This window comes from Canis lupus, chromosome 23 (genome assembly GCF_011100685.1).
Source record: "Canis lupus familiaris isolate Mischka breed German Shepherd chromosome 23, alternate assembly UU_Cfam_GSD_1.0, whole genome shotgun sequence".
NCBI lineage: Eukaryota > Metazoa > Chordata > Mammalia > Carnivora > Canidae > Canis > Canis lupus.
The window spans coordinates 1,844,637-1,865,871 of NC_049244.1; the positions used below are offsets into that span (position 1 = coordinate 1,844,637).

The following is a 21,235-nucleotide window of genomic DNA, read 5'->3' on the forward strand; positions in this document are numbered from 1 at the left end:
TGGAAATTTCCCACACGCCACAGAAATCTTAGGCCACATTAATTTCTAGCTTGAAACCAGATCTTGATAATGTTTCTTTAACAAGAAATATGAATTAAAAATGAGCATACCCTCAACACCTTAAAACATTACCTTTTAATTCAAATTATTATTATTTATAATATCGTTCATTTTTATAACTGAAGTATCAATGACTAACATTTACATGGTGTCATATATGCTAGTTACTACAAGGAAACTGGAAATGTGCTAAACTAAACAGCCAATCAATTCTCCAGGAAAAAGGATTTCTCTTGATTTTCTTTGAAAAATTCCTGAAATCTCCACTATTTGGTTTCTGTTGTAGAAAATGGTGACAACTATCTGGATATTTCTGGCTTGACACCAGCTTCCTTTAAAACCTCTACAGAACATTTCATGTAAATGCTGGCTGTGTGAGCCCTGTCCTGTCTATAGGACGAAGCAGAGAAGCAATAGAAGCTCGGAAAGCAGAACTAATCCACCATCATCACCATGGTGGGACCCAACAGGCGTTGGCTGGTGCGGGCTCTGCTCTTAAAATGTTACAGAGGGGGAAGTAGGGACAACTTCAGGTCAGGCTTAGGAGCACTAATAGAAGCAGAGCTATTTTTTTAATTTACCCAACACATGACTTGCTTTTTGGAAACAGAAATCATGGCTGTAAGAGACAGGGTTGGGACAGACAGAAAGATGAACGAACATGCACAGGGTTTTGCCAGAAGCCACCGTTCATCAGAGAAGGTCAGGCTCCTGCCATTGCTTATGAGTGAGAGTCTCTCCTTCTAACATATTTCCCTATAAATGTGTGGAGAAACCTCTAGCCTCCCACAAGGATTACAATTCAGAGGAACTGCTTTTCAGGATACATGTGATGTGGGGGAAGCCAGAAATCTCAAACCCAAGTTCATTTTTCTCTTTACTGATGTTCCAGTATGAACCTTTTTCTTCCTATCATAATTTGCTGTTTCTAAATGTTATAGCACTTCTACACATACAAAGGGTAAAGTGGGGTGAGACTCAGGAATGATGTGATCTGTTCAGTCAGCAGAACCTGCCATCTGAATGTGAACCCAAGTTATTCTTTTGGTTTTGAATTTTCTAAACTGTCAAAAATAATCAAGAAAACCAGATCATCTGTTATACTGCTTGAATAACCAGAGCATTGATTTTCACAAATGTGCCTTTTGTTCCTCTAGGTCCAAATACAATCCCAGGTGATATCAAGACAGGCCACAACATATCAGGGTGCCTGGGTGGCTCAGCGATTTGGGTGTTCAACTCTTGATTCCGGCTCACGTCATGATCTCCGGGTCATGAGACAGGGCTCTGTCAGGAGTCTGTGCTCAGCATGGAGTCTGCCCGTACCTCCCCCCTGCTCCTCCCCCTACTCACACACTCACAAATATATAAAAATAAAATCTTAAAAAAAAAAAAAAAGAGGGGCTCCAATATTATCAAAAATACACCTGATTCGGGGCTCCTGGGTGGCACTGTCGGGTAAGTGGCCAACTCTTGGTTTCTGCTCAGATCCTGATCTCAGGGTCATGAGATCAAGCCCTGCATCAGCTCTGTGCTCAGCAAAGAGTCGGCTTGACTCTCTCTCTCCCTCTCCCTTTGCTCCTCCCCCCAAATAAATAAATCTCTAAAAAAAAAAAAAAGAAAGAAAGAAGAAAAGAAAATACACCTGAATCTTAAATCCATTTAAAAAAAATCAGGAATAGAATAAAAAGAAACAGAGAAAGGGTGTGGCCAGATTAACTGAGGCAGAGCTCCCGAAGAGGGAGTAACGGTATCCTGGTATCCTACTGACAGTCATGGGGAACACAGGACAGTCGGTGCTCTGGGAAGTGACAAGAGGTAGATTTCATCTGGACTGCCAGCAGTGAGAGTTTTTTTCTTGTTTCTCTTCATTTGTTTTTCCAAGACAAACAAGAGCCACTTCAGGAAAATCTGCAGTCTGGGTTTTTAAAATAATTTTATTGATTTCTTTGGAATGAAATGCTCTTTCTTCAAAGTTAAGATGACCAACACTGGGGACGCCTGGGTGGCTCAATGGTTGGGCGTCTGCTTTTAGCCCAGAGTGTGATCGCAGAGTCCTGGGATCAAGTTCTGCTTCAGGCTCCTTGCATGGAGCCTGCTTCTCCTCCTTCTGCCTATGTCTGTGCCACTCTCTGTCTTTCATGAATGAGTAAATAAAAATCTTAAAAAAAAAAAAAAAAAAAAGATGACCAACAGTGTTTTTATCACCAACAGGTTAACATCTAGAACATTTAAGAAGTAGGGACAAGGTGGGAGGTGCTTTTTAATGTTTCCATCAGGAAAGCACATTGTGGTCTAGGTTCTAGATCACCATTCTAGATGACCTTCAATTCCTAAAAAAGTATCTGTTATAGAATGATCAGAAAAAAAAAGATAAATATAAAACAGAGAACTAAAACCATCCAAAGCTTCACTACCTAAAAGAATAATTATGAATATTTTAGCAAATATACATCCTAATCTTTCTCTATACATATACAAGTATGGCAGGAAAGGAGCAAAAACAGTACTTTCTATCTGGCCTAGATGAAATCACGGGACACCTATGGACACAGGTATCCTTTCCTCCTGCAACAGTGCTGTGCAGCTGTTGTCAGGTGCTAGAACGAATTCCAAGCTATGCAATTTTACCAAACAGTCTGCCCTCAAAGTACCTAGAGGTTGCCTGTCTCTCAGTGACCCAGGTGTCAACTGCCTACAGATTCTTGTGTTTTTGTGAACCACATGCCACCCACCCACACCAACCTGCCACCCCATCCCTGACACCCAACAAATCACACAAATGACTTTCTGGGAAAACCAAACCAAACCAAACCTCTGGGATTTACTATGCCTCAAAACAAAACCATCTGAAAGAGACTCTTGCTTCAACATAGGAGTTCCCCAGAAGGAAAAGCCATGTTCCGGTTCCTAGTAACACTCCTTTGGCATGTGTCTTTAGTCAACTGATACTTCCCAAGTGCTTGCAGCTAACTATTGTACTCTGTGCTTTTCTTTACAAGAATGAAGTCAAATACCCACCCTGGCAAAGTGGTCATTTCCAAGAAGTGTTTGCAGAAGGATGGGCAGCTGCTTTTCCAGATGAAGCTTAAGGCAGAGCTGGGTCAGTTCCTCCCGGTCCAGAAAGCCCGTCCCCGTGCTGTCACAGCTGCTGTACACTTCCCTGAGCTGCGAAACATAGTGGTTCTCTTCTTCTTCGTCCATCCCATAGCAAGCTGGACATGCCAGGGGAAAAAAGAAACAAGAGTACACTCAAATTGCCACACCTCAAACATTCTTCCACTGCTTTGATGAGCCCCAGCAGGGTGGCCCAGGCGCAGGACAAGCACTGGGCACGTGGGTGCTCTCTTTTGTAGGAGAGCCCAGAAGCATGTGACCAGGGAGCCAGTCAGAAAAGCCAGAATTTCTTGGTTCTGTAAGAAAGTATCTATTATAGGGGCACCTGGGTGGCTTGATGGTTAAGCATTCGATTCTTGATTTCAACTCGGGTCATGATCTCAGGGTCATGGGATCGAGCCCCACATCAGGTACCCTGCTCATTGAGGAGTCTGCTTTTACCTCTGCCCCTCTCCCACCCCCTCTTTTAAATAAATAAATCTTTTTAAAAACTAAAAAATATCTATTATAGAATAATCAGTAAAAAGAGATAAATATAAAATAGAGACCTAAAATAATCCAAAGCTTCACTACCTAAAAGAATAATTATGAATGTTTTGGCAAATATACATTCTAATTTTTCTCTATACATATACAAGTATAGCATTTTTCCCTTCCTAGTATTCAGTTACAAATACTAAAAAGGAAAAATGTTAATAAGTTTTGCCAAATAAAAGTACTTATAATAAAAAATATGAAAACTCCAATAAAATATACAGAGGATGTTAATTAATCACAAAAGAAGAAAGATATATGGTTAATAACCATCTAAAAATGTTCAAATTAAAACAAAGATACCATTTGTCACTGTGAAATTATCAAGAGTAACCCCCCCACCCATGCTAGCTTAAGCTGTCATACGAAGGGGGCTCTCATATATTGCTGGAGAAAATGACACGTAAATGTCTTTCAGACATTCCCAACTTGTCACACTTACCAAGAAATTTTCAAACAATTGTATTATCTGATCTACTTATTTCATGCACACAAAATTCCTTACAGAAATTCCTTATACTTCAGGAAACGGAGCTATGGACAAAGATATAAGAAAAATAAAATGTCCAACAAAAGAAAATAGCTTGCTAAGTTACAGCATAATTATATGGCAGAAGATTCAATAGGTTTAAAAAACACATTTTTGAAGAATATTTAACAGCACAGGAAATGCAGTTGATAAAATGTAAAGCCGGGGTACAAACTTTATAATAATGATAGCTAGTATACATCCTAGTAGTTCACATACAGCAGTTCAACAACAATGGAGAATTCCTGTGGGTCAGCCTGTTATAGACACAGGACCACAGACAACTCTGAAAACAGAAAATATAGTGAGTAAGCAAACATGGAAAATAATCAAGCTCATTAATAATCTAATAATTAATTCATAAACATGAAACAATGAAATAACATCTCACTAATAAGAGACAGCACAATAAATGCCAAGTAAATAAAGATATAATCCTTTTTTAAGACAGCAAGCACACAGGTGGGGGGAGAGGGTGGGGGAATCTTCAGCAGGCTCCACACCCAGTGCAGAGTCTGATGTGGGGCTCAATCTTATGACCCTGAGATCATGGCCTGAGCTGCAATCAAGAGTCAGACCCTTAACTAAGACATCCAAGAAAGATACATTTTTTCTTGTTGGTGGTTATTTGTCCACCATCACCCACATGGGTGTGTAGGTTGCCATCAGCACAAAAACTGTATGAGGGGTTGAAATCTATTCACATTGATCCTCCAACTCCCAGAATATCATCTTACTCAGGAAAACAACAGAATCAATGACATTTAAAAAGCTTTGAATAGAATTGAATAGAATCTAACTTTGAATAGAATAGAATCTTCATTGTGATATTTCAGTGTGGTCTTTTAAGGTCAACTTCCTCCCCTGAGCTCCTGACTGAACACTTGCTGATCAGGTGTAAAGACGACCAGCATCCACTCTGAGGATGCACACACCGGCTCATGGCTTCAGGTTGGATGCAGGAGCAAAAGATAACAAGCCTGCCCTATCCACTCATCATATGCGTGCACTTCTCACGTGGAGAAAGGGCAAGGAGAAGGAGCTGGGAACACCTGCCCCCATCTCTGGCAGGGATGACAACAGAGACAACATTGAGAAACACAGATACATAGGTAGAAACATGAAGGATAAATCAGAAAACTAAATACCCTTCCTAACTTGACATCTGTCAAGTTTCTCATCCAAGGTGAGTCCCCAACCCAAGTTGGGAGCTGCATCCTTTTGTACACAAGAGCCACCTGTGGTGAGCTTCATACAGGTACTGGTATTTGCCACTGCCAATTTCTGGTACGCCGGAAGTAGATGGACAGAACATAACAGTAAGAAAGACGAGTGGCAAAATTCAGTAGGTGGAAGAGTGTGGAGCAACCCAGGTGAGGAGTGACTAGGGGACCCCTGGCAACTGCAGAACCTACCATACCCACACCTCCCGACGCCGATGGTCTCCGCACCCCAAGCTCCTCCTGGCGCCCTGTTCACTAACACCACTCCTCCCTCTCCTCCACCGCCTCTGCCAATCATGAACAAATCCTCCATTTCTTCTATTTTACCTTTAATTGTAACCAATTCAAGCAATTAAAAGTATATAAAGAAAAAACAAAGCAAAACAAAACTCCAACCCCATTACCAGAGGTAAGCACTGCTTGGACTCTAGACTCTGAGATTATTCCCAAGTCCATGAGGTGGATGAACACACAGACTTGTGTACATACATAATACACACAGATATGCATGTTTTTACATAAGTGTAACACCATACATATTACTTTAAAACTTTTAAAACATACATGATATCTGAGACTACTCCATGCCTTCTTCATTTAAAAAAATACCTATATGCTCTTGCACGCATATGTGCAGAGATCTAAGGAATGTTTTAGAAACAGGGGGATGTCTCTAGGGTTTTCTCTTACAAAATCTTTGTGAATCCTGCAGGGGCTAAACCAAGCCACGTTCTGTGGAGCACGCCTGGGTGTGCAGGGGTGTCCCTGGAGAAGGCAGGCTTGGCTGTTTTTCCCAGCCATAGGCCAGCCCTGCATCCATGCCACCCCGGGGGGCCAGGCTCTCCCTCCACCACTGGAATTTCAGGTCTCTGTGGAGATGCATGAAGCTTTCCCTCTCTACACAAAAGAGGGAAGAAAGTCCCACATCACAGGCCTGAGGTGCCATGGCTGCCCACGGAGGTGTCGCCTGTGCATGCAGGGTGCACAGGTGGTGAAATCTCCCCAGTGAGATGGGGGTCCGCTGCCTGCCACATCTCAAAGCCTCCCTGAAACAACGACAGGTACAAAGAAATAGGTACTGAGACTGCAGGCACCAGAGAGGCAACAAGACTTAAAAAGAAGGGTGGTGGCTCCTTCCTCATCACCACTCATCTGCAATGTCTCCAGGCCCCACCAAGTCGGGGCTGTCTCTGGAGGCCCATGCTGCTTCTGGCTCATTTACTCTGTGACCACAGATGCACATCGTTTGGGCTGGGTAGGGATTTCCACAAAACAGGAGGGGCTTCCACATGACCACAAAGACCAAAGAACTAGTGGGCCAGCGGGGCCTGGTCTCAGGGGAGCAGTGCCAACTCACTGGGGCCTCATACGGCATCCCCCTCAGACCCCCATCCTCACGGCAGAATGTCCAGCACACCTACAATCAGTCGCTGGTGGGAGGCTGCAAAGAAAACCTGACCTCGGGAGAATGCTAACAGATTCAGGTTCTGAAAACAGGGACAGACCGACCCCTCCTAGAAGACTGAGTGCCCAAAGCACAACAAACAGAAAGCAGAACAAACAGCCACCTCTGTCTCCAACGAGGCAGGGGGGAGAGCACCTGGCAGTCTTTAGGGCCTCCCCCACATGCCAGGTTATGATTCAGTCTCTGAGAGCCTTTCTGAGAGGCCACGTGTCTTCCGAGGGGCTACACATCAGTAATAGTAACAGTCCGTGAGTGAAAAGCAGGGCCCTAGGGGATGGGAGGAAAATCAAGAAAATGTAGATGGGAAACAGGCCAAATGCTCAGGCCACCAGCTTGCCATCTAGTGACCTGAGGCAGTGCCTGGCACTGTCTTCCCAAGCTCCACACCCCACCTGCCCTCAGGGCCCCAGGGTGGACATGCTTCGCACCTCCACCCCCAGAGCAGACTGCAGCACACAACAGCTCGAATGCCAGACAGGTTCTGGGTGTGTATTTTTATGCTAGACATTCTATAATGAGCTCATTTAAGCAAGAGCAATACATGAGCTATTTCAAAGAGAAGGTCCCCAGCGTCACGGGTCCACTTAACCCAGAACTGCCGCATCCTGGACTCCCCCAGTACAGGTCGGGTCTAGGCGAGGGTGGGTGGAACAGGGGAAGAGTGGGGAGCACACTCAAGAGCATTCACCTAGGAGATGGGGGCATTCCCTGGGAGCCCAGTCAGTTTGAGAACCTTCCCAATACCTGCACTGTCACAGAGGAGATATCAGGAAATAAAGGCCCAGCAAACCCTCAAGTGTTCCCACATCACACTGGAGCTGCTCAACATGTGGCATCCCTGTCTGATCTTGTGCCCCAGGATTCCAGAACTGGGCAGGATTCAGGTGTGGAGGCTGGAGGGTAAAGGGCTCCAGAGGGGCCCTCCACGGAGCAATGACAAGCCAGTCCCCCTGTTGAGAGAACTTACCGGTCTGCCTGCATGCTGCCATGAAAGGGATGACACAGGAGTGCCCACACATTTAACCCCATGTCACCTGGGTTTAACACTTCACTCTGCTCAATACACAGTTGAGTTCTTGGCCATTCAGAGACACTCCTTTCCTCTCTTTTCCCTCATCCCTGTTAATCTGAGACACTGCCTCAAGAGGGCAGGTGCTTCATCTATCAGCCATGCAAGTACAGGCAAGTGGTGGGACTCAGGCACAGCAGCTCTACAAGTCAGGCAAAAAAGATCTTTCGGTCACAATCTGCTAAAACATTTATAACCCCCACCCAAGACAATGTTCAGCCATGTTTTCAAAACAAGGGGAAAAGGAGGTTGCCTCTATTGACTGTGGAATTCATCCTCCTCCCACCCCAGGACATGGGAGGGATCTTTCTGTAGCTTCTGCAAACCCACAGAACAAGCCTCAGTGGTGAAACAGTTGGCAACACTGGCCAGAAAGGCTTGGAAGAACTCCAACCCTTCACTGGAAAGCATGGCCCAGGCATGGGTCAGCACAGAAGAGTCCTGCAGATTCACATGGTTTCCCCTGCATTTAGGGATCTCAGAAAAGGGCTCGAGTGACAAGACGAAAAACTCTCAACACCACAGAATTATGGAAGTTTTAGAGAAGTAGTGGAGAAGCCTAAATGAGGGCCTCAAAATTCTGATGTTCACATACAACCCCTGCCTTTTGTTGGAGTCTGGAGGTGGTGATTTGGGAGGTGGTGCTTATAGAAGGGGAGACCCAAGACATGCATATATCCACAAGCCCTGCTCCCCACAAACAAGGAGAAACTAATATCCACAGAGAGATATAGGAAAATCATTAAAGTTATCAAAGAAAAAAAAACTGCTAGATAAAAGAATGACTAATGACACCAAGGGAGGTTTCTGGGACACTGACATATTATAGTTGCAATAAAAAGTCCACTGGCAAGACTGGAAGATACACAAGGAAATCTTCCATAAAGCATATCTAAATAGTAAGATGAGACCACATGACGAGGAAAAGACAGTCTCTTCTATAAATGATGTTGCAAAAGCTGGATATCCACATGCAAAAGAATGAAGTTTGACCCTTACCTTACACATACACAAAAACCTAACTCACAATGAATTCAAGATCTTAATTTATTAAGATCCAAAACTATAAAATTCTTAAAAGAAAACACAGGGGATAAATTTCATGATGTTCGATTTGGGAATAGTTTCTTACATATGACTCCATGGGCATAGGCAACAAAAGCAAAAACAGGCAAATGGTACTATATCAAATTTAAGAATTTCTGCACATCAAAGAAAAAAACCAACCTATGAAAAGGCAACCTGTGTAGTAAATGGGAGAAAATAATTGTTAACCATATCTGATTGAAAGTTAACAACCAGAACAGATACAGAATTCCTACAACTCAATAACAAAAAACCAAGTGACTCCATTTAAAAAATGGGCAGTGAACTCCAGATATTTCTCCAAAGAAGATATACAAATGGCCGACAGATGGTCAACCATATGAAAAGGTGCTCAACATCTCTCATCATTAGAGAAATGCAAATAAAAACCATGATAACTTACTGTATTACACCTATTAGGATGGCCATTATAAGTAACAGAATAGAAAACGAGTGTTGGTGAGGATGTGGAGAAACTACACAGCATTGTTAGTGAGCAAGTAAGATGGTGCTGCCACAATGGAAACCCGTATGAAGGGTCCTCAAAATTCTAAAAGTAGAAACCATGTCATCCAGCAATTCCACTTCCAGGTATATATCCAAAGGAACTGAGAGCAAGATCTCAGAGATATGTGCACACTCAGGTTCACTGCAGCATCATCCACAACAGCCAGGAAGCGGAAGAGTCCAGATGTCCTTTGACAAAGGACTACAAAACTGTGGTATATCCATAAAATGGAATATTATTTAGCCTTAAAAAAGGAAACCCTAGGGCAGCCTGGGTGGCTCAGCAGTTTAGCGCCACCTTCAGCCCAGGGTGTGATCCTGGGTCCTGGGATCGAGTCCCACGTTGGGCTCCCTGCATGGAGCCTGCTTCTCCCTCTGCCTGTGTCTCTGCCTCTCTCTCTCTCTCTCTCCTCTCTGTGTATTCTCATGAATAAATAAATAAATAAAATCTTAAAAAAAAAAAAAAAAAAGGAAGGCAATCCAGGGCACCTGAGTGGCCCAGTTGGTTAAGGGTTTGCCTTCAGCTCTGGTCATGATCTTAGGGTCTGGGAATCGAGCCCCATGTCGGGCTCCCTGCTCGGCAGGGAGTCTGCTTCTCCCTCTTACTCTCCCTCTGTGGTCTCTCCCTCCTTCTCTCTCAAATAAATAACATGTAAAACAAAAACAAAAACAAAACAAAACCCTGCCACATGTTGCAGAATGGCTGGCCCCTGAGGATGTGATAGTGAATGAACTCCGCCAGCCCCCAAAGGATAAAGTGTATGATGCCCCTTACATACATGTGTAATCCAACCATAGAGACAGAAAGTAGAGTGGTAGTTGCCAGTGGCTGCGGGGAGGAGGAGCTGTTCCGCGAGTAGAGTTCAGAGTCACAAGAAGTAAAAGTTCTCCAGATCTGTTACACAATAATATATTGTTAACAGTACTGAAGTGTATATTCAAAAATGATTGTGGACAAATTTTATATTATATATTTTAACAATTAAAATAGAAAAATAAGAAAAAGTTTTTACAAAGAAAAATAATTCAAAATTTGGTGGCTTACTTTCTGAAATTGCCTGGCTCTGTTCCATGGTACTTTTACCTAGATTTTTCCTTCCTTAACAAATATTAACCCCAAAGCTCTAAGCATCCTCTAAAAGTCCAGATAAGGGAACCAGTTGAAGGGAAGGGGAATTACTGGGATAATACAAGACTTTTCCAAGTAGACAGATAGCAAAGTCCTGTCGTGTAGGACAACAAATAACAACAAATTAAAAAACCCACACCCCCCCCCAAAAAAAAACCCACACCCAAGAAATTTCTGAACAAACAAGTCTTCAAAGCATCTAGGGGAGAAAGGGCACTCCCACACTCATAGCTCTGGGCAGCAGAAGCAGCATGTGTCACTGGCAGCCAAGACCAAGAGCCGTCATGAAACCAGGCCCCGACATCCCAAGCAAAGATCACTTTCAACCTCATCTGGTAGCTACCGAACATGTACTTCAGCAAAATGAGGGATTAACTGAGATAGAAGGAGAGGCAGGATCTAGGACCCACCTGTCCAGCACTGCCCACCAATGATACCCTGCTTGCTCCCAGGGGGCCCCGGGCTACTCACTTGCTGAGTACAGGCCTCACAGCAGAGTGGCTGTTATAAATAATAAACAGTCCCCAGGGTCCAAGAGCCTCTTCAGTTTCTTCTTCATCCAAATGGAATTAATCTTCCTTTGCATCCTACATGTGCATAAAATATTTGCACAGCAAAACCACCTGAAAACCTGGCCCCATTCAGTAGCTGACTGCAGACCTGGGGACAATATTCCAGATAATGAGGAACACCTGGTTTCTCAAGGGTTCATTCTTTTGAAACTAGAATCTGTAGAATCTCAATTATTCTAAAGCTATAAAGCTTAATTTAAAATTAGAGCATAGGGGCACCTGGGGGGCTCAGTCAGTGAAGCATCTGCCTTGGGCTGAGTCCTCATCCCAGGGTCCTGGGATCAAGCCCCACATCAGGGTCCCTACTCAGTGCCGGGCCGGGGGGGAGGGGAGTCTGCTTCTCCCTGAGGCCCTCCCCCCACAGCTTGTGCTCTTTCTCTCTCAAATAAATAAAATATTTAAAATACGAGCATAAACTTTGCTAGTGAAACAAAATGCTGTTTTTACCTCAGGAAGAGAAACCTGCCCCCAAACACACTGGATGATGTGTGGAGACAGACACCCTTGGCCGGCACTTTGCAGGACAACTCAGCCCTCTGGAGGCCAGAAGGGCACAGTGCTGGCATTTAATAGACTCAACAGCGATGAGGGAATTTAATCTGTGCCCCTAGAAGCTCGCTGAGCACTGAGGATAGAGAAGGGAATGGTGGCGTCCCGGAAGCAGCCAGTGCACTGATGCTGGAGGGCGCAGAGGATTGCACTGTGCCAGGAAATACATCCAAACAAGGCCCGGCCCCCCTGCCCCGAGAAAACCCGCTCACCCAGAATGGGGAACCAGGGGGAGCCATTCTAGAAGGGTTCATTCTTTGTCCGGAAAGATGTTACAATCCTGATAAAATATTCAAGCCTGTCCTTGGGTTCCAGTGGAGTAGACCTCAGTACTTTAAATAGCCCTGCAATTTTCAATCAACCTTCATGCTGGGGCAGTTCCAAGCTTCTAGGATTAGTTTCAGCATTAACTGTTTTTGTGGCTTTTTCTTGTTTTTCCAAATTTTATTGACTTTGCCTACATGGGTCCTGAATATCTCAGCAAAGGTTTGAGAAGCTATCTTTTTTATCAAAGGTATTTCCCAGTCCCAACAATGTAAAGAAGATACTTAATTTAAGTGACAATTATTATATTTCTTTTCTGACAGAGCAGATACACTAAAAGCTATAAGGATATCAAATTCTACAGCTGTCCTAAAACACCAGTTTTTGGGGGGCCTCCTAAAGAAGACACTGTGGAGTATGGTGATGGCAGACCCTAGTGTCAGCATCTCCAGACAAGAAGGCAATGTAACCCCAGAACCCTTAAAGATTGGACTGATGTAGCCATAAGCCATGGAATGCCTAGAGCCACCGGAAGCTGAAACAGGCAAGGATCAAATTCTGCCCTAGAATCTGCAGAAAGTGACCCTGTCCACATCTTTGGACTTCTGACCTCTGTAAGTATAGAAGAATAAATTTATGTTGTATTAAGCTGCACAGTTTGTGGCTATTTGTATACAGCCCCAGGAAAATAACACAACATCCCATCTCTTAGTACAGTTAAATGACAGTACTCCCTAAACTGGTCTACAGATTCACAACCCCTACCAATGTTCGAGCTGGCTTCGTTAAAGAAATTGACAAGCTGATCTTAAAATTCATATGGAAATAGGGATCCCTGGGTGGTGCAGCGGTTTGGCGCCTGCCTTTGGCCCAGGGCGCGATCCTGGAGACCCGGGATCGAATCCCACGTCGGGCTCCCGGTGCATGGAGCCTGCTTCTCCCTCTGCCTGTGTCTCTGCCTCTCTCTCTCTGTGTGACTATCATAAATAAATAAAAATTTAAAAAAAAAAGGAAATAAAAGGGACCCAGAATAGCCAAAACAATCTTAGAAAAGAACAGAAAGTTGGAGGACTCACACTGCCCAATTTCAAAACTTACCACAAGGGCACAGCAGCCAAGACAACATGGTATTGGCAAACAGACAAGCAGACCAAAGGAATAATATTTACAAGCAAGAAATAAGACCTCACGTTCATAGTCAATTGATTTTAACAAAGGAGTCAAAACAATATGGGGAAATGACAAGTCTTTTCAACATATGACTCTGAGAACTGGATAGCCACATGCAAAAGAATGACGTGGAATCCCTATCTCACATTACATACAAAAACCAACCTAAAATGGATTATAGACCCAAATGTAGAAAGACAGAAGAAACAGGAGTAAATCTTCTAAAGGAGTAAATGACCTTTGATTAGGCAATGTCGTATCTTTGATTGGACAGAACAAAGGCACAACCAACAAAACAAAAAAACAGGTAAACCAGGCTTCACCAAAATGAAAATCTGTTGTATGGTAAAGGTCATTATCAAGAAAATGAAGAGAAAGAAAGAAAACATTGGCAAATTCTGTATCTGATAAGGGTCTCGGGTTTAGAATACATAAAGAACTCTCACAGCTTTATGATAAAAGCACAAAAAATCCAATGTAAAAAGGGGCAAAACTACAACCCAGAAATTGCACTGCTGGGAATTTACCCCAAAGACACAGATGCAGTGAAATGCCAGGACACCTGCACCCCGATGTTTCTAGCAGCAATGTCCACAATAGCCAAACTGTGGAAGGAGCCTTGGTGCCCATCGAAAGACGAATGGATAAAGAAGATGTGGTCTATGTATACAATGGAATATTACTCAGCCATTAGAAATGATAAATACCCACCATTTGCTTCGAGGTGGATGGAACTGGAGGGTATTATGCTGAGTGAAATAAGTCAATCGGAGAAGGACAAACATTATATGTTCTCATTCATTTGGGGAATATAAAAAATAGTGAAAGGGAATAATGGGGAAAGGAGAAAAAATGAGTGGGGAAATATCAGAAAGGGAAACAGAACATGAGAGACTCCTAACTCTGGGAAATGAACAAGGGGTGGTAGAAAGGGAGGTGGGCGGGGAGTAGGGGTGACTGGGTGATGGGTACTGAGAGGGGCACTTGATGGGATGAGCACTGGGTGTTATTCTATATGTTGGCAAATTGAACACCAATAAAAAATAAATTAAAATAAATTTTAAAAAGATCTCAGTCATATTAGCTCTTGATCGCATGAGATCTCAGTTACAGAAATGGTATGTGCTTAGGTGGGTACATTAATAAAATAAAAATAAATAAAAAATAAAAAATAAAAAGGGGCAAAAGATCTGAATAGATATTTCTCCAAAGAAGAGATACAAATGACCAAAGATGCTCAACCTCTTTAGCCATCAGAGAAATGCAAATAAACACCACCACTAGTTAGAGCATCTATGCTGGCCATTATAAAAAAGATGTGTAATGATAAGTGCTAATAAGGACATGGAGAAATTGGAACACAAGAATCTTAAAAGCAGCAAGGTATCCTCACTAAGATTGACAGCTCCCTCCTCATCAGAAACCATGGACCAGAAGGCAGCAAGATGACATATTCGAAACAAAAAGGATACCAACCAAGAATTCTATATCCAGTAAAAAAAAAAAAAAAATCCTTAAAAATGAAGGAGAGGGCAGCCCGCGTGGCTCAGCGGTTTAGCGCCATCTTCAACCCAGGGCATGATCCTGGAGACCCAGGATGGAGTCCCACATCGGGCTCCCTGCATGGAGCCTGCTTCTCCCTCTGCCTCTGTCTCTGCCTCTCTCTGTGTGTGTGTCTCTCATGAATAAATAAATAAAATCTTAAAAAAAAAAAAAAAAGTAGAGGGAGCAGGAGAAACAGACTCCCCGCTGAGCAGGAAGCGGGTGCGGGGCTCCACACCAGTCCCCCTGGGACCATGACCTGAGCTGAAGGCAGATGCTTAATGGACTGAGCCACCCAGGTATCTGGTAAATTTGAATTTTTAAATCTAAGAAGGCTTAGCACCAAGATTCACTCTAGTTTCTCCTGCATATAGACTCTTACTGAATGTTTTATGAGTTAAAACATGGGATTGAATAACTTTGTTATTCAATCCAAATTTCCCCTGGATAAACCACTTTTTTACTTTGCCTGTAATCTTCAATCTGAAGATAATGTTCAGAATATCAGAGTCAGAAGGGGGGCCCACAGAGCACCACTCAATCATCCCATTTTACAGATGAGGAACTGATAACATATAGATGGACAGACTTTCTCAAGAGGCTGAAGCACATGGGCACAGCATACAAGGACACAACCAAAGGTGCAAAGGTAATCATTTCTAAGGCACCACCTTCCTTACCATTCAAAGTGTACAGGCAGCTTCCCTATCTTAGCCTCCAACTGAGACCCTCTATTCACTATAAATCCCTGCTGGTGCTTTTTACTGTATACTCAATGGCCATCGTTCTGATTTCCCACTATCCTCTCCTGTCTTTAGACTTTGATGGCTATCAAAAGGCATCAAATGGCTAAAATCAGGTGGCTGTTGCTGTTCATACCAACTGGTCAAAGCTCCTTATGCACACTTCTGTCCATTTCGGTTTCAATGACACCATGTTGGTAGCTTAAAATCTGCTCTAGTGGGAGTATTTACACCATGCCAGTTGGCAAATACTACCCCCCAGGTTTTCTGGGGAAGGAGGCGGTTGTTAAAGCTTTATCAGTATACCACACAACTGGCTAAAATATAAAAGACTGATCATATTACATTCTAGTAAAAATATGGAGCAACTGAAATGCTTGATTCTTGCGAACAGGGGTGTAACTGGCATAAGAATTTAAAAAAATATATGTTCAAAATTACCTACCAAAGCTAAATACACACATACGTCCAATGACATGGAAATCCAACTCCCAGGTATATACTTGACAGAAATGCATGGACATGCATTCTCAGGCAGCATTATTCATAGTAGCCAAAACTAGAAGAAACCCAAATATTGATCAAAAGTAAAAGTAAATAATTTGTGGCCTATTCTGGAAAACCATTAAGCAAAGCTAAGGAATGAATGACATGACAACCTGAATCTCACAAACATAATGAAAGAAGCCAGACATATTATATGACTTCACTTACATTAAACTCAGAAGCAGAAAAAAAAAATTACTCTGTAGTGTTAGAAGTTAAGATAAACAGCAGAGAGAAAGTGTTGAATAGGAGTACACATGAGCAGGCATTCAGTAATATTCCATTTTTTGACGGTGCATTTACTCTGTGACAGTTCATTATTATCTGTGCACTTTTCTTATGTATATTACACTTCAAGTTCAGTTAAGAGGAAAAAAATTTTTTTAAAGATTTTATTTATTCATGAGAGACAGAGAGAGAGAGAGGCAGAGACACAGGCAGAGGGAGAAGCAGGCTCCATGCAGGGAACTGGATGTGGGACTTGATCCCTGGTCTCCAGGATTACACCCCGGGCTGAAGGCGGCACTAAACCGCTAGGCCACAGGGGCTGCCCAAGAGGAAAATGTTAAATGCTGATGTGAACCATAGTGTGGCAAGTCCCTGGTGCTTTGTGGTGAATTCCCTGTTGGCATGACAAGGCTTGAAGAAAGACATTCCCCAAAGGAGTAAATTAAATAAATGGACTAAATTAGAAAGAAGGCCCAGAAAACATTCAGGAAAATAAAGTAAAAGAAACCTACAAACTATCCCCCACCACTTTTATTGCCCCTCCCCAAAACAATACCGAAAATTATCTTTTAGATAATTTGGTTCCTTCACATGCCCCAGGGTGTTTTGCCAACAGGACAAAGGACAAAGGACAAAAGACAAAGGACAGGTAAGACCTAAAACTTCGAACTGGACAAACACATTCACTCCTCATTCAGCTTAAAACTTGCTTCTTTAAGGCACTTCAGAGTAGAACACTAACCAAAAAAGTGAGGAGGAAAACATTTAACAAGTCATTTAAAAGCAAATAATATTTTAGTGGCGATCTTCATGAAGAAATAAAAAGAATAAAAATGACTTAGAAATATTCTAAATTCAACAGAATGCTATGGGCTTGTCCCTAAGTCTAAAAACCCAAAAGCTCTTCAGGAATCTGTAACAGTTGGGGATATTAAAAAGCCTGCATGTGAGGAACAGCGTATTTGAGGACCATATCCATCAGCTAGTTCAGGCTGTTCTATCAAAATACCACAGACTAGGTAGCTTACAAACGACAGAAATTTATGGCTCACAGCTCTGCAGGGTAGGGAACCCAAGACCAAGGCACAGCACGGACATGTTTGGGGGGCCCATCCACTTCCTGGTTCACGGGCTGGGGCCTTCAGGCCGCGTCCTCACATGGTCAAAGGAACATGGGAGCTCTCGGGGCGTCTTTCTCAAGGGTACTAATTCCACTCATGGGGGCTCCACTCTCATGACCTCAGCACCTCCCAAAGGCCCCACATCCTAGTATCATCACATCGGAGGGGAGAGGAGGATTTCAACATACAAATATGCAGACCATGGCAGTATCTTCAAAGTTCAACTTTAGAACTTCCTAGAGATACTAAAGATAATTTCTTTAGCCATCACCATATGTGAATTAGACCATATTAAAAAATAAACAAAAGAACCAAAAACAGCTTACAAAGTAAAGAGGCCAGGATATTATTGTGGGCTGAATTTTTGTGTGCCCCACAAATCTGTAAGTTGAAGCCGTAACCCCCAGTGTGGCTGTACTGGGGGATGGGACCTCGAAGGAAATAATTAAGGTAATATGGGGTCATATGGGTAAAGCACTGATGTGAAGAATTAATGTCCTTATGAGAAGAGACACCAGAGAGCTTGCTCTGTCTGCAGGCTCATGCAAAGATGAGCCAGTGTAAGCACAGGGTAACAAGAGCTAGCTGCAACCCAACAGGAGAGTTCTCAGCAGAAACCAACCCTACTGACACTTTGCTGCTCTCAGACCTCTCTCCAAAACAGTGAGAAAATAAACTTCTGTTGTGTGCCTTCTATAGCAGTTAGTTCTGGAAGCCCAGGCAGAACAGCACAGATGTAACAGTTTTTAAGAATATATATTCATCCTTTATGTATGGAAGAAAATAATGTAAAAGATTTTATGAAGAAGGATTTATGCAACAAACGGTTGTTAAGCCCCTTCTATGTGACAGGTTCCACATGCTGCTCTCCTGAAACCAGTTTTAGCAGCAGGATCCTACTGCCAAAATTCCAAGCCAGAAATAAATGTAAATGAGGGCGTTGAACATGCAATTTGACTTAACGAAGAACCTGGTGCAAAGATGACACTGGCAGCAGTGGGAGAATCTAGCCATGTTCGGGCAGGGAACCTGGTCAAGGCAACGTGGAAGTGGACCCTGTGGTCCAGTAATGTTCAGTTTGTGCTAGGGTGAGAGAGTGGTTGGGCATGAAAATATAGCCAATCGAGAGAAAAAAATCTGACTTGTGAACTGGTAAGATGCTTGACTTAATCCAGGTGAATCATCAATCTTAAAAATCCATGAAGTTAAAAAAAAATAAAAATCCATGAAGTTAAACGCAGGAAAACCACCAGACAAGCAGAAACTGCTAATAGTAACAGGTATTTGTGAAAATATTTGTAAAAATAAGACAAAGTTGAACTTCTGAGTATTTTTTCCCTCATGTGGAGCCTGTTTTTGAAATGTGTGCTTTTTATACCTATCATGATGGAACTAAGTTCCAGAATAAGGTGAAGTGTAACACTACCCGCCAATGTCTTCTGCAAAGACCCACAAGGGAGCAGGCTGGAGTGGCAATCTAGTGCCACACATGTCTTAGCTCTGTCTGTGATGGAACTTCATTTAATACTGTCATACCAAGAGGTCAACTGTCTACATCAAGAATGGGGAGGGACAATGCAGATGACATGGAAGACAAAGGTTCCCCAGTGAACCCATACCCGCAGTCCACTGATTTCTTCTTAAATTTTTGATAGTCTTCATAATCTAACAAGGATCAACTCTGCTAGAGTTTTGCATCTCATTGCTACATTTGTTGCAAATATTTTTAAAGGATTCAAATTTATTAGCAAATGCCTTACTATCCGAAGGAAAACTATTCACTAATCTGCCTGTTTATAAAATTAATAATGAAAAATTAATAACCTTTGCTTCTACAGGCAGATAGTAACCAATTACTAGATATAATGAAGAAAGATCCAGGGACGCCTGGGTAACTCTGAGATTGAGTGTCTGCCTTCAGCTCAGGGCATGATCCTGGGGTACTGGGATGGAGTCCCACATCGGGTTCCCTGCAGAGAGCCTGCTTCTCCCTCTGCCTGTGTCTCTGCTTCTGTGTCTCCTATGAATAAATAAAAAAACTTTAAAAAAAGGATCCTATTTATACTATAATAAAGACACAAAAAATAAGCTTAAGAAATGTATCAGACCTGGACACACCAGGGAGATTAGCAGAAACATCCATAGATAGCTTGGTCAGAATATAAAAGAGAACTGGAAAAAAATAAAATAAAATAAAAAACTAATAATAAATTTTTTTTAAAAAAAGAGAGAACTGGGTCCCAACTGATACATTAAAAATGTACAAACCTGAACAACCATCTCAGTACTCACTGGAAGGAGTAACAAGCAGGGCCTCACTGGGCTGAGGATGAAACCCCTGAGCGGTCTCAGAAGACAGATAATGCAGACCAAATTCATTCTCATTACTCATTTACCTTAAACTAGCCCCAATAATCAAGAATAAAACTGGAAAAATAACACATTAAAAGAAACAAAAATCTTGGGATGCCTGGGTGGCTCAACGGTTGAGTGTCTGCCTTTGGCTCAGGTCATGGTTCTGGGGTCCTGGGGCAAGTTCTGCATCGGGCTCCCCACAGGGAGCCTGCTTCTCCCTCTACCTATGTCTCTGCCTCTCTCTGTGTGTCTCTCATGAATAAATAAAATCTTTAAAAAAAATCTGATCCTAAAGACACATAAAATAAAAAGAAAAGCCATTTATAAGAACCCCAATGCTATTTTGCATAAAATAATTATGTTACTTTGGAGAAACTGAAATTTGATGAAATCTATTTCCTCATCTTTATAATAATTTTCACAGTTGTAATACTTTATGAATGATGTCATTTTGTCAGGTGTATAACTATGTATTCTGTATCACAAAATAAAATTGTGCTTGTTTTATTATCACATTAAAACAGAATTTTCCTCAAAAACATAAGATCTGCATTAATAAACTTTAGTGTTCCTGAAAGCCACACACAAAAGACTTTAACAAATGGAAAGATGTACCATGTTCTTGCATAAGGAGGCGCATTATTTAGTACTTAGTCTCCTCTGAATAAACATTAAATGTTTATTCAATAAAAATACCAATGGGGGTATTTTGGGGATATAAACAAGTTAATTCTAAGGTTCAAATATATAAGCAGAATAGCCAGGATATTTCTGAAGAGAAGAATAAGAGAGGAGTAAACTTTTGAAATGTTAAAACAGTTACAAAGCTATAGTAATTTAAACGACGTAATACTAGCCTAAGTCTAGAGAAATAGAGCCACTGAACAGAAATGGAACAGAATATGCCTAAAAAATAGATCAAGATATATACATCATCTGATAAAAGTGACATTGTATATCAAAGAAGAAAACAATTTATCAAGAAAGGGCTGCTGAAAAAATTGATCAGCCATATGTAAGAAAATAAATTTGGATACCTATGTCATTCTTTTCAGCAAAGTAAATTCCAGAAGAACCAGAAATTTAAACCAAGAAAAACTCAAACTTTAAAAGAACTAGAATAAAACATGGATTCTGCATCATCCTTATAAGAAGAGTGTTAAGTCTGACTACATAAAAGTCAAAATTTCCATGTGGCACAGAATAGTCAGAAGATAAATGGCAAACAAAAATTTTAACGCAAGTCACAGGCAAAAGGCTAATTTCCTTAATAAAGGAATATCAATAATGAAAAAGACTTACATCCTAAGTAATCTAGCAAAGGATCTAGATTACATACAAATTCAAACAGCTCTTCAACATGTGAGGAGATGCTGAACTGAACTCACTGAGAGAAATGCAAACTGAAAGTATAATGATGACACAT

General features: G+C 42.0%; 1 protein-coding gene across 5 annotated transcripts in view; it reads right to left on the minus strand.

Annotated features, from left to right (window-relative positions):
* The window catches only part of NINL (ninein like), a 138,129-nt gene that overhangs the window by 73,704 nt on the left and 43,190 nt on the right, over positions 1-21,235 (minus strand). For 4 of the 5 annotated variants that reach the window (XM_038570237.1, XM_038570236.1, XM_038570234.1 and 1 more), the window contains one exon: positions 3,082-3,275. In XM_038570237.1, the coding sequence (XP_038426165.1) occupies positions 3,082-3,264 (183 nt within the window). In that variant the 5' untranslated portion in view covers positions 3,265-3,275. Of the gene's footprint in view, positions 1-3,081; positions 3,276-21,235 lie in introns of those variants that run through there. The other variant, XR_005376770.1, reaches the window with a different exon arrangement.